This window comes from Strix aluco, chromosome 4, assembly GCF_031877795.1.
Source record: "Strix aluco isolate bStrAlu1 chromosome 4, bStrAlu1.hap1, whole genome shotgun sequence".
Lineage (NCBI taxonomy): Eukaryota > Metazoa > Chordata > Aves > Strigiformes > Strigidae > Strix > Strix aluco.
In genome coordinates, this window is record NC_133934.1 from 71,371,424 (window position 1) to 71,384,846 (window position 13,423).

The 13,423-nt window shown below is 42.6% G+C and overlaps 2 protein-coding genes across 3 annotated transcripts; one reads left to right on the plus strand and one right to left on the minus strand.

Annotated features, from left to right (window-relative positions):
- Positions 1-476: 476 nt before the first annotated feature.
- On the minus strand, positions 477-6,881 carry LOC141923117 (uncharacterized). Of its 2 annotated transcripts, XM_074823606.1 has the most exons (5): positions 6,779-6,881; positions 4,785-4,940; positions 2,745-2,873; positions 2,500-2,637; positions 477-2,249 (listed from the first exon to the last, which is right to left on the minus strand). In XM_074823606.1, the coding sequence occupies exons 1-5, from the start codon at positions 6,779-6,781 to the stop codon at positions 2,160-2,162; spliced, it is 516 nt and encodes a 171-aa protein (XP_074679707.1). In that variant the 5' UTR covers positions 6,782-6,881; the 3' UTR covers positions 477-2,159. The 2 variants fall into 2 exon arrangements, with proteins under 2 accessions (XP_074679707.1, XP_074679708.1); XM_074823607.1 differs by lacking the exons at positions 4,785-4,940; positions 6,779-6,881 and adding an exon at positions 3,788-3,888.
- Positions 6,882-7,046: 165 nt separating this feature from the next.
- Positions 7,047-12,973, plus strand: BBS12 (Bardet-Biedl syndrome 12). Its single transcript, XM_074821495.1, has 2 exons — positions 7,047-7,428; positions 10,202-12,973. The coding sequence occupies exon 2, from the start codon at positions 10,218-10,220 to the stop codon at positions 12,357-12,359; it is 2,142 nt and encodes a 713-aa protein (XP_074677596.1). The 5' UTR covers positions 7,047-7,428; positions 10,202-10,217; the 3' UTR covers positions 12,360-12,973.
- Positions 12,974-13,423: the final 450 nt, after the last annotated feature.

Below are 13,423 nucleotides of genomic sequence, written 5' to 3' on the forward strand. Positions count from 1 at the left end.
ATTCCAGATTTAAGAGATTAATGGGCAAGCCAGAAATAGCATTTCATCATCGTAATGTATGTGGTAGGTATGATTGTGTGTCTTTTTCCTACCTTTAGAAGTCAGGTAATGGGATTAGAAGAGGAAGAGGGAAGTGACATGCATCATAGGTAAACAACAGTCATCAATCTCTTCCTGTGGCAGCATTAAAAAAAAGTACAGTCACTCTAATAGGCTCTGGGATTCCCCATCATCAGCTAGAACTTCAAATTTCCCTTCCTGAACCTAAGTGGTTAGTACTAGAAACTTTTAATCAGCATAGTGGAAGAGGGAGAGGAATTATCTGATAGACTACTGCACCTAAGAATTTCTCTCTTAGAAAGAAAAGATAAATGAAAGTGAAAATATACTGGGTGAACCATTTAACACTTTAAAATTCGTTTTGAAAATGTAGTTTTCATAGTAAGCACACCAAGTTATAAAGCACACAAAAGTCCTTAACTTGCAAAACAGTTTTATTTCACACATATATGAAGTCAATAAGACATTTTAAAATGCTTACAGTACTATAGGTTACATCTACTGCCACTGAATATGTTAATAGGGGACTTCACAGGTCTGAGTTTTCCAAGGTCCTTCATGGTCCCTGTTCTCCCACAGGTTTAAGCCTCCTCCTGTACAGGTTAGAGAGGGTCTGTCTGGAGCTGTTCAGACACTGGCTGCACGCCGAGAAGATCCGTAAGTGAACACATCTCCTTTCCACTCCCGAAACGAATTCTCCCCCTGCTGGGCCCTCACTGCTGCAGCGAGGAGCTAATCCAGGGACGGGCTCTGCCTTTCTTCTGCAAACCTCCTTAGCGCTGTCAAGCAGCAGAAGCTGTCTGACGAGAAGAGGGATCTTCACAGATACTGCTGAAACACTGCTCTTTCCCTCCTCTTCCCATCAAACCCTTCTGACATCTTGCCACTTCACTACGAGCAGTAACAAACTCTCGTTCAGGCACCTTAATAGAGATGTAGGATTATGCCATTTCCCTGCAGTTTTGAAGCTGATTGTCTAATCAGGACCGAAGGATAAAACCCTCCTGCAGAATCACATAATCTGATGTGATGTTGTGTGTCACTGCCGTCACCCTAATACAGAAGGAAACGTGCCTCTCCAGTAAGACTTAGATTGATAGTATATGCAAGAGATAAAATGAAGGTACTCCTAAAAAAAAAAAAAAAAGACAACCCCAAACCTGTGATGTCTGAAATGAATTTGGATTGCATGGATCTAAATATATTCAGCATTCCACAGATGTCCAGGGTGAGCTATTTTTTCACTTCAGATGTGAGTCCTCCCTGCAACTTCATTGTAAACAGCCAAAGACAAAAAAATTATCCCAACGCACCACAGAACTGAACTTTTTAGGTACCTAAAATCCTGGCATAACAGCAGCTCCGTAATGTCTTGGGAGTAAGAACAATGGCACAAGATGTTGACTGGTTATACAATAAACTTTGATAATCCAAGCAGGCTACATTCAAGTAAAGCAGGTTTCAGATAATCAGATAAACAGAAGAACATCTGCTGATGGCACACAGCTCCAAATGAGGAACCAAACCTGGTTATCTACATCTGCTTCCCACTAGGTCCAAAAACAACTTGCTGTGGCAAAACAGTGTTTCATACAGAAATAAAGACAGCTTTGCAGTTGGTTTTAGAGTCTTTCATGGAAATAAACAAAAGGAGACAAATACCAAAAGATAACCCAAAAGCCTTAAAAGGCATAAAAATACTGTGCTTGTACCTCCGGTCTGTAGCCTTAGGAAAGTCAAAAGTGGCCTTTCGCAGCAGCAGCAGGGATCTTCACATCTCAAGTCAAATGTCTTTCAGTTAAATAGTTGAAACAGCTTTCTTTATCCAAACTGGCAATCAGTGAAATTGCCAAGGGGGAGGGGAAGGGACCCTGCCTTGCAGGTTCAGTCATCCTTCCTTTACACTTCAGCAGTATCTCATTTTAACAGTTCTGGGTACTGAGGCCCCCCTTCCCCAATTAACTTTGCTGAAAAAGAAGAATGAACCAAAAATCGGTCCTGTCAGACTTTCTTTATATGGTAGAAAATAGGCAGGAGACACAAGCCCTGTTTTAATTTAAGTCTTTTCCAGGTTATCTTTTGGAGCAAGGCAACAAATATTAATATAAGCTAGTTTTCTTCATTATTCTCAAAAATTCTTGCTCACTCACTTCTCCATCTCCATCTCGATCAGCTTCGTCAATCATTTCCTACAAAACATATTGTACATTTGATCAGGCACTGGACTCTGAACACAAGATCTTCCATTCATTAAAACAACAAATCAGAAGCACTTCATGTGAAAACAAAACTATGTATTTGATTGCTCTTCATATTTCTGACCTCTCAACCCTTTTTGTTTAGGCATAAATTTCCACCCAGTCCTTAGGAGCCACAGGATTGGTCTGTGCCTGTTTGAAAAGCTCTGGCAAGAATTTACTTGAATTTCTTAGAATTTACCTGAAGTTCTTCATCTGTTAAATTTTCTCCCAGCTCCTTGGCAACCCTTTTCAAGTTTTTGAATGAAATCTTTCCTGTCCCATCATCATCAAATAATCTGAAAGCTTTCAGGATTTCTTCTTTTGAATCCTTTTCACTCTAAAACAAGAGTAAAACATACATTAATTTGAAAACACCTGCCACTGAGATACTCCTTTTTGGTATTTTTTTATGTGGTCACAAGAATTTCTGTTAAGAATTCCTACCATTTTTTGTGTCATCATAGCCAAAAAGTCTTCAAAGTCAATGGTGCCACTTCCTTCTTTGTCAATATCTGCTATCATTTTCTTAATTTCTTCCTTCTTTGGCTCAAAGCCTAAAGCACGCATTGCAACCTGTGCCAAAAAGCAGTTCTGTTAGGAGGCCACCAGAACTATAGTGTCAGCAGCTGCACTAAAGCTTGTTTAATTTCCTCACCCAAAACTGTAATAACAACTCACTGCAATGAAAACATCTTGATACCTCTTACCAGTTTGTTTTATCTTTCCAAACAGTAGTAGTGTAGGTTTGATATTCTTAAGACTCAGACATACTTTCTCTTTAGATCCATGGAGAACATGGATATATTTCTGAAACTAAGAGAAGCTTTTTGTGTCTGAGTTAGGTAAAGGTTCCAATCTATGTAGTTCCTAGAGGGGCTGGATTATCAAAATGGGACTTCAAGGGAGGTTGGAGACCAGGGATGTGATCTAGCTTCATGTGACATTAAGGGCAGAATGCCCATTAATTTTGATGGGTGCAGGATTACATGCAGTTAGTTTACACAATCCAGTACACAGAGAAGAAATCCATATGCATAACTCTTAGCACTTCTGGCTAGCTGGTGGGGAGGAGGAGGGAGTGTCTCAGCCTCAGCAAAGGGAAGACTGACTGCTGTGCTGGTTGAGGGAGAGACAAGAGAACCTTCTGAGCCTTACAGAGCACAAGCAAAGTGTTACTGTGAAAACAATTCTGTAGATGGTTGTACAGATGCTTAATATTAACATTGTTTAAAACCAGACTCTGGCATTTCACCAGCCTAGAACAATGATTTTGCTACTTGAGTGTTTATTAGTAATTTCACAGTCCTGGTGTGCCAGATGATTACAGTGTATTTAATTCAGAGACTGAAGTTTCAAGAACACGTAACTAGAGGAAGATCTGAACTGTGAACATTCGTTCTCCCTATATGCTCTAGTGGAAATCAATAGTTAATATTAAGCAGAAATTTTTTCACTAAACACTCTTCTACTGGAAAGTGCCAACTCACCAGAAACTTAACATTTAACTGAAGTGTATTTTCTGACCAGTTTCTTGCAATGGGACAACTGAAAATGTTCCATGTTGTCTTTCAGAGGGGAACACTTTCTACTGTAAAATAGCCATTATTTCAAATTCATTTTGAAAAAGAAAAACATAACATTGAATGGTTGATGCTAAAACGTTTCAGTCCATTTTAAGAACTATATTCTAACATGTATAATCTGCGTTCAGGGAACACGCTCTCCTTAACCAAGCATAAGTACTTCTAAATAAATCCGGAGATAAGCCACAGGCTTAGGTAACTCATGCTTCTTGTTACATATGCAGAAAATGAGGCAGAGTGTGTGTATGTGAGAGATCAAGGTCAAGGAGAAAATTAAGATAAAAGATTCACATTTAAATAAAGATCAGACACATAAAAACAGGGACAGAACTAAAAATAATCTTCCCCCTCGTACTACTGTGTGTATGCACATACGCTGAGTTGCTACTGAAATGCAGCTTGGATCTCTGGTTTGTTCTTTTTTAAAATAAAAACCAGGTACATTTTGGATTACATGTATGAAAATATGGTCGTATCTTTCCTGAATGCGTGCAAAATCTGTGCGTTTAGTTCTGAGATGAAGAAAAAAATCTGAGATTCTGACATTCATCCCAGAACAAAGTCCACCTCCCAGGAACAATGATCTTAGCCAGTCATGAAAACTGAAATGTGTACTGTGTGTACCTAAACAGAGGATATTCAAAGGATATGCTCAGATATTCAAAGCTATCTGATCTACTAGCCATGTATTAGAGAAGCTGTCTGCTCTGAAGTATTACACACAGAGCTTTCTCAGGTTAACCATTTAGTACACCTCAAATTCAGTCATGGCAGCAAGCCCTTACTCTTACTCAGACTCCAAAACTATTTTAAAATAGTTAGGGCTGGACAAACAGAAAAAGCAGCTACAATTCTGAGACCAAAGATATTTTGCTCCAAGAAAAAAAAAAAGTTTGAAAACCTTCAGTTCTTTTATGTCGATGCTTCCAGATCCATCAGTATCAAACAAATCAAAAGCTTCTCTGATCTCCTGCTTTTGCTCTTCTGTAAGTTCAGGTTTCAAGCCACTTTTCTTCCGCTGGGCTGTACTTAAGCCAGGTTTTCTATAGTTGGATGCCTTCAGAAAGCAAAGGAGAGAAAAGAAATAGTCCACTCCGGGGAAAATTCAAAACACAACTAAATTATAAATAACAACAGTAAAGTTGTAGCAGAAGTGGAAGACATTCTTTGTTGCAAGTGGTAGACCCCGGGTCTCTATGCTCATTTTTTAGCTTATTCTAGAAGGAAAACAAGCTGAAGACTTTGTTACTGGGGAATACACACATGGGCTACATGTTTTGTGTTTTAAACAGAAAGATCATTCATTAAAGGAGTAATGCCAGAAAAACAGGTGGGCAGTCTGAAAATGAACAGTCCACTAAGATGACTAAGACCCTCTGCACCTCCTGCCAGTTGCTCTGATGTGTCAGGAGTGGTTTCACCTGGAAACATGAGTGAATCATCTTCACAGCAAAAAAGGCTGGTTGTATAGGGTCTTGAATGTAAATGGGACTCCAGTTCAGCCACTCCTCAGTCAGCACTGAAACGGGACGTCTGAGAGCATCTGCTCTGTTGGAGCAAAGTTTAAAGGAAGCAGTGTAGCTCTAGCCTGCCTGTCCACCAACTCGCTGCCGAGCTAGGTAACAACATACTGTGGTAGCAGTGAGATCAAAACAGAAGCTACCCCCTAAGGAGAACTAATCTGCTTGCGCTGAGCTGCTGCACTATTACACCAGGACACTTCCCTGCTTCTGGTGTAAGCTAGTGCAGTACAGAGTGTTTCCCCTCCCACCTATTCAGCAGGAAAGATGTTTTCCTCGAGTTTTCCTCTTCTAAACCAGCAGCAGACAGATTTTAGTGCTTCAGTCTTGGATCTGCAGATTCATGGAAGGAAGGGCAGTCTCTTCTACTAAACTAAATAAAACAAATACCAAGAAAGGAATTTGTTTTCCAGCTACTGCTGAGCAATGTCTTACCTCTGCTGAATTGTTACCAGTTTTTGGCTAGGATCTCTCTTTTAAATATCCAGTGTGTAACAGAAGATTCCATTTTGTTGTATTTGGAAATTAAATTTTATTTTTTAACATGATTTGTCCCTCCCAGGTTGCACTGCAAACCAATTTGTCTGGCACACGTCTGACTTTTCCCTGCTGTTAACACAGGCATGAGATTTTTACTACCTCTATTCTGCTCTGGGAAAAACCCACGAGACCATTTCCTGAGCATAAAGGAAAAAATACTGACACACTACCTGAACCTCTTTTCCTGCATCCTGCGTATACCCCTACACAGCTAGTGAAAACGTTGAAGATCCTGAAGAGTAGCACGTGCATTGCTCAAAACCGAGTTGCACAAATCCGTTTTACGTTTCATCTCGCCTGGCTAATGCCATTTAAATAGTGTGCCCCACGCTACCGGGAGTACGCTGTGCTAAGATTAACCAGGCACGTTTCCTCCGGCTCACCTCACGCCCTGAAAGCGGGTGACATATTTTGCGATTATTGGGGTTTTATCGGGGATGTTTCTCGAGGAGTGGGGGGGAGCCTCTCCTTTGCCTTTTGGGCCGGGGTGTTGACTTCCGCGTTGTGCGAGGGAACCAAGCAACAGAACCAACCTTTTGGCGGCCCGCGCGGTCCCCACGCCAGCTCCCCACGCCAGCTCCCCACGCCAGCTCCCCACGCCAGCTCCCCACGCCAGCTCCCCACGCCAGCTCCCCACGCCAGCTCCCCACGCCAGCTCCCCACGGCTCTTTGAGCCCGGGGGCTGCCTGCCCGCCCGCCCGAGGCCGGGGAGCAGCAGAGGGCTCCGGGAAAAGCCGAAACTCGGCCGCGGGCACAGGCGGGAGCTTGCGCCAGCCGCTCCACGGGGGACGGCGAGGGGAAAAGGGGGGCTCGCGGCGAGGGGAAGGACGCTCACCATCTGGCCGCGGCCGCAGGGACGCCGCTCCGCCTCGGCTCCGCTCAGCCCGCTGGGCCCCTCCGCTCCTAACGGCACGGCACGGCACGGCCCGCCTGGTGGAGGCGAGTGCAGCCAGCACGGACTATCCAATGAGCGAGCCGGACGTACCAGGGGACCCGCCCCCTTCCCTAACCCGGGCCAATAGCACCCGGCCGGCTCGTGATGTCAGCGCGAGCGCGGAGGCGGTTCCGCCCGCTGGGTGTACGACACAAGCGGCGGTGGTGTCCTGGCAACGGCGCGCGGCCCCGCTGGCCGTTGTCGCCTCGCCCGCCCTCCCCTCAGCCCAGCAGCGGGGAGCGGAGGGAAACGCAGCCGGAGCGGTGAGAAACCAGCAGCTGCCCGCCGTGGGGCCGACGAGGGGCCCGGGAGGGAGCGGCCGGGCCGCCACCAGGCCTGAGCAGGGCAGCTCCGGGGCGCCTGCAGAGCGGCCTCGGCTCCTGCTGGGGTGCCCCCCGCCTCCCCGCTTGCGTGCTGGCTGCTCTCCGCTTCCAGGCCGCGAGTGGCACGGGGGTGGTTGGCCACGGGCGTTTGGGTTCGGCTGCACCACTCTAGGAAGCTCTCTCTCTTCCTACATTAGTAATAATAGTGCTGGCGCTTAGGTAGACCAGGTAAGTCACGACAGTTACCTAAACACTTGGTGGTTTAGCTGAAAGCAGAGCATTTTCTACCCCTTTCTCTTTCGTTGTGCACCAGTGCTGGTGCAAGAGAATGCGTGCCACATGTGAGATTTTTTTTTTGCACAGTGTTTCACAGAAATACATGAATTTGGAAAACTGATCTAAAATTTTGTTGTATTAGTTTAGCTTTCATGGTTGAGGTGCTGTAAGACAAAGTGAGTAATAAGTGTTTAGTGTACCTCTTGTATCCCAGAGTTCTTCACTTGAGACCCATAAAACCTGTGTGTGTAAACATAAACTTAACCTAAGGTCGTTTTATTTTCCTTACAGAGACAGACGAGGAGGCAGGCAGCAGTAGGTCAGCATGCAAGTTAGCTCAGGAGAAGCTGTCAGTAGTTGGTGTCTCATGCATGGCTGTCCTTCACTGCCAGTTTGTTCATTTATTCTCTAGAATGCCTCCATCTCTTTGCTGATGTCGCTTGTGTTTGACTCCAAAATGTAATTCCACTTGACCCTTTACCTTTTCCACCTCAGACTGGATGGAAAAATATAAGAGATCAGGATGGGGATGAAAAGTTGAATTTTGGGTCTGCAGTATATTGGTTCCTACAGCATAGGATAGTGTGATGTTCTTGCCAAAATAACATGCATAAGACAAAAGGGGGGAGAAGTATCACAAAATCGTAAATCACACATGCCAGAGGTTGTGCAAGCAATGAAACAAAAACCCTTTCCTGTAAGTGCATGCCCTGCATTCACCTTGTTTTGCAGCCAGGCCCTGGGTCTGTTTGGTTCAAGTTTATGGATCTGCAGTACAGGCTGGTGTCCAAAATGAAGCTACTGTTTTAAAGGATGAGTTTAAGCTGAAAGTAAGGGGCACATTTTTCAACTTAAATTTCAGAGAAAATTTTAGCTAAGCAACTTAGTTGGCTGCATTGAGGTTTGCTGGAAGCACACTGACAATAGAAGGTGCTGCACTAACTAATATTTCATAACAGTCTTGCTTTCACGTTTGTTGAGATAAAAATGCTGTTCTGATAAGACAGTGTCTCATACTGCTGAGCTGAACCCTCATTTGGGACTGACTGGGGAGTGAGAAGGTCACTGTACTGGAAAATGGAAACCCCTTTCCCACCAGTCCTCCCCTAGTTGTCTGCCATCCAAACAGCAGCACGGCCTTCTGCCCAGAGCTACAGGACAAGGACCTAGCTGGTGAGAGGCTGTTACTGGGCCTTTGAGCAGAGCTAATTTAGCTCTTCCTGAACTGCTTGAATTCAGAAATGGTGATCTTGGAGAAAAAACAAAAAAAACCCCCCAAAAATATCTACTCCCCCCCTGCCAACCAAACCCCCCCCACCAAATGACTGTCTAGTAAGTCCTTAAGAGAAATCAGATGGAATGATGTGTTTCTCGGGAACTGGGGGAAACATGTTTCATATTGGATACCGTGATTATTATTTAATCACTTAAATTTTTTTGTTCGTTTCAAAACAAACTAGCTGTGATATTAAGCTAAGGATTCCAGTTAAGAAAAAAGAGCCTTTCTTTAGTTTTATTGTTATTACTGAAAGTACTGGTATGGATATATAGCATGCCTAGACTATCGCAAGACATCGCCAAGAAAAATTTCCAGAAAAACCCTTAAGCAAGTTGGATGGAGGTTTTCAGATGTGCATTCCCAGTGCAGTTTTAAAGTCAAAAGTACCTGCTTATCTAAAAGTCCTTTTCTTAAATTGTTGATTATGGATAACTATAGACTAAAATAATTTCTTGGTTAGTGATTTTTTTTGGTACTTCAAGATGTATCTAGTAATTGAAGGGGAATTCTTTTGTCAGTTTGGGCTAGACTAGAACTTCAGGTCTGTAGCATATAAAGGTTATTTCTGACAGCCTGCTCTGCTTTTTAATTCACACTTTGTCTTCTTTTGAGATAATATTCAAATGGGATGGAAAAAAAAGTTTTCTGGATTTGGAATAACCATGCAAAGGGACCTTTAGGGAGATGAAATAAATTATTTTTTGGCTAAGGCTTCTTAATTCTTCGTGTGTATACTTTTTCATTCAAAAAAGGACAAAAAAAGGAAGCTTTAGTTTAATCCATATGGTCTGCCACAGGACTATGGTGTGGAAGGGATTTCAAGGGAAAGAAGATTTATTTTTGACATGTTAAAACTGAGTAGTAGATCAAAACCTTAAAGTCTTGGCAGTTTGCTTTGTGAGGCACAAAGAAGTGGCATTCCTTTTCATGCACATTTAATGAGGTATTGATGCGTGCTAAATGGAATTAATAGAATTGTAATAAAATAAGTTTGATTATGTTTTCTGAGATTTGAAGGTTAAAATCAGCAGCATAACTATTGGTACCAAGATGGATCTGTACAGAGCGCTTTTGGTTTGCACATAATTGTCCATTCTGCTCTAATGAACTTTTGCCCTAAGTAAGGCAAATAACTGAAATTCCAGATAGCAGGTCAGGAGAGAAATGGTAGTTTTATACAATCTGTACTGCTTCATGTTTAAGAAACCACTGGAATTAACAGCACTTTGCCAGCAAGAAAAAATTCCATGGTATTTTAGCAATGTACCATTTCACCAACTGTGTGCATCAATGTCTCGTAATAAGTTCATAGGATGAAGAACTGTTTTAGACAGAGAGCCTCACAGGACAGCTGTGTTCAGTGTTAGACTGTTAATTTAATTTTTTGGTGATATGCACTCTGAAGTGCTGTGAGGGTGAAGCAGTAAGTTTGTGTTCTGTTCACAGAGGCTGCCTGCTGCCCATGGCTTTCAGGGATGTGAATGCAAGAAGACATATTGGACTTCAGCAACTCTCATCCTTGGCGTTAGCTGGAAGAACATTCTTGGGGCCAATGAAATCATGTAAATTCATTGTGGATGAAAGCACCAACCAAAGCACGTTGATTTGTTCTGCTGTGAGACTGATTGAAAGTTTGGATTTAACTACTGCTGCTGGACAGCTTCTTAATGAAACCATTCAGGCACAAAAGGAGGAGTTTAATACTGGGATGAGTACCCTGTTGTTTCTGGTTGGTGCGTGGAGCAATGCTGTAGGGGAGTGCCTCCAGCAGAATGTCCCTGTTTCAGCAATAGTATCTGTGATGTCAGAGGGGTTGAACTCTTGCTGTGAGAGGGTCCAGTGTCTTCAAATAGCAATACATGATGTAAATAAAGAGCTGTGTTCTAGCAGTGTTAAGCCAAATGCTTTTAAAAACAAAACTCACCAAATTGGACGTGACAGTCTTCTAAATGCTCAGATTTGCCTGTATTCTCAGAAAGATATTTCTGCACCAGAAGAAGTAATTCCAATAAATTCTTGTTCCCATCAAGAAAATGATTGTAATTTTAACAAGGGCTTGGTTTCACCTTTGGCCAGCTTTGGTTCAATAGCTTCTCTTGTCAAACCAGCGGGTGACAAAAGTACATCTGTGATTTCTGGAAGTGATGTTATCGCATCCAGCTGTAACAAACAAAAGTTAACCCATAGCAGATACTTCAGCACTCTAGGAAAACGCCATTTTTCAAGTCAGCAAGGTAACTTTCAGGGATACCTTTCAGGACCATCAGCAGATCCATGTGAATGTTATGGTTTAGGACACCTGGCCATGGCTCTGAGCCACGGAAATCAGGCTAGCACGAAACTGCTACAAAGCATCGTCACATATCAACAAGAGAGAGCAGAACACAGTGGCTCTTCCCAGTTTAATATCGCAGAAATTGTGACGTGCTGTTTACTGGGCCTGCCTGAAAGCTATTCTCATGTCTCCCCAGGCTTTGTCACATTAGTATCACCAGAACAAGCCACAGTTATCAAATACTTTGAAGACAAACCCCTTCGGATTCTGCTAATGGATGGTGACTTAACTGAACAATATCGTCACTTAGGTTTTAATAGACCGTGTAATGTAAGGACCATCTTGGAGCATCCTAGACTACAGGATGGCAGAGAAGGAGACTTGTGGCTAAGCAGTACATTAGATATTCTGATAAACTTTGAAGTAAACTTGGTTTTGGTCAAAGGGAATGTGTGTGAAAACTTAATGGAAAGATGCATAGCAAACAGTATCTTGGTAATTGGTTCTGTGACTCGGGATGTGTTGTGTGCCTTTGGGGAGGTCACCAGTGCCCAGCCAGTGACATACCTCACCCAGCTGAACGCTGCTTGTGTGGGGAGCGGGGCCCAAGCGGAGCTGTGGAAGGTCTGTGATGGGCGTGCAATGGATTTGGGTGAGCTTGTGCCAGTCAGGATAAAAGCTCAAGGAATTCCCCTGCTCACAGCTGTGCTTACCACCACTGTAGCGTCAAAGATGCAGCTCATTGAAGACCAACTCTGGACTTTAGCATATCGACTCCATCACGCTTTAAATGACAAGAAGGTTTTTCTTGGTGGTGGTGCAGTGGAGCTCTTGTGCCTTAGTCACATTCAGATGCTTGCAGAACAGCCTTTACAGCCAGCAAATAAAAACGCCGTGAAAGAGTTTCACAATCCTTGGCTGGCAGCATCTGCAACAGAGTATAAATCAGTTGTGCTCCCAGCATTAGCAAGCGGCTGGAAGAAGTATCTTTCAGTGGTTATGTGTAACACTGCAAAAGCTGCATCGGAGTTGGAAGCATGTACTTTAGTTGATCATCACCTCAAAAAAGCGGCTGACTGTGGCTCTCCCTCAGCATATATATGGAAAGAGTTTAGAAGAGATGATCTGCTCAGGGGTGGTTCTGGTCCCTTCGCTGGCCATGGGATGGGTTTAAACGTTTATGATAATGTTACAGCCAAGACAGAGGCATGGCGGAGAGCTCTAGACTTGGTGCTACTAGTCCTTCAAACAGATGCTGAAATTATCACAGGTCCCAAAAGGCATCAGCTACTGAAATCACATGCGTCAAGTGAATTTATGTTTTTATAGGACTTGCAGGCTTTATTTATAAGTCCATGAGTCGGTGGAAGAAGTCCAGGTGCAACCTACGTTTCTTCATAATTTATAAAGCAAATGTTTAGATGTGATTATGATTTTAGCGTAACAGCAGAAATCAGAATGTGAGACAGTCACAAGGTAGATATAATTTCACATTTCTAGAACCAGGAGTTAAATAACAAACAAAAATCACTTGTGGGCTTTCCTGTAACTCCAGCTGTGCATTTGTAACTAATGTTATTGTCTGTATGGATAGATTAATCCAGACAAACTGACTCCTCTGATCTTATTTAGCAGAGCTGATGTGCAGTTCTTTTTTTCATTATAATGAGGAGCACTGGGCAGGGGGGTACACACTGAGTGTTGAGTCTAGTTGGAGAAAAGTTTGATAACTTGGATATGCTTATGTTCTGAATGTGTGCTGTCTGTAGAAGGTATTTGGACTTGTGTTCTGTAAATTATTCTTGTTTAATGTCTTAATGTCTTCTAAAGAAGGGTGGGGATTTCTTACACAACATTGGCATACTTGTGTTAAATGAAAGAATATACATAATGCAATAAATTTTTAATATCTTGCTCTTAATCTCTGTATGTTGCAAATGTGTTAAACTTGCAATAATTTATGAGCATTACATTTTATGCTAAGAGATTGTATTAGTAGATTCTACTTTTGTGTATTTATATAAGCCATATATCTTCTATTTTCAAATACATACTCTTTGGAATGTCTCTCATTTTGACATAAATTCAGGCTGAATCCTCCTGTTTGGTATTGTGGACCAGATGTATCTCTACACAAAGTTTTCTTTTACATTGTAAATTGGATTTTTACATTATTTCCTTTGGGCTCTTTCAGTTATCCTTGCATAGAGGAAAATGTATGTTTTTAGCTGTTGGCTAAAAACTGAGAACGAATCTATCACAATGATTGAAGCAAGGCATTTTTACTGTGTTTCAGCACTTAAAATTTGAAAGCAGAGCCATGGAGAACTGGCACTTTGTTGCAGGAAAGAGGTGTGTAACTATGGAGATATTTTTTCTGAACTTGGCATTCT

Excerpts from the sequence above, each read along its gene's own strand:
- LOC141923117 (XM_074823606.1), bottom strand. Across the intron at positions 2,874-4,784 it reads TCGACATAAAAGAACTGAAG|GTTGCAATGCGTGCTTTAGG; the intron begins GTTTTCAAACTT and ends TTTTTGGCACAG. Across the intron at positions 2,638-2,744 it reads CTATGATGACACAAAAAATG|AGTGAAAAGGATTCAAAAGA; the intron begins GTAGGAATTCTT and ends CTCTTGTTTTAG.
- BBS12 (XM_074821495.1), top strand. The coding sequence starts at position 10,218 with ATGGCTTTCAGGGATGTGAATGCAAGAAGACATATTGGACTTCAGCAA.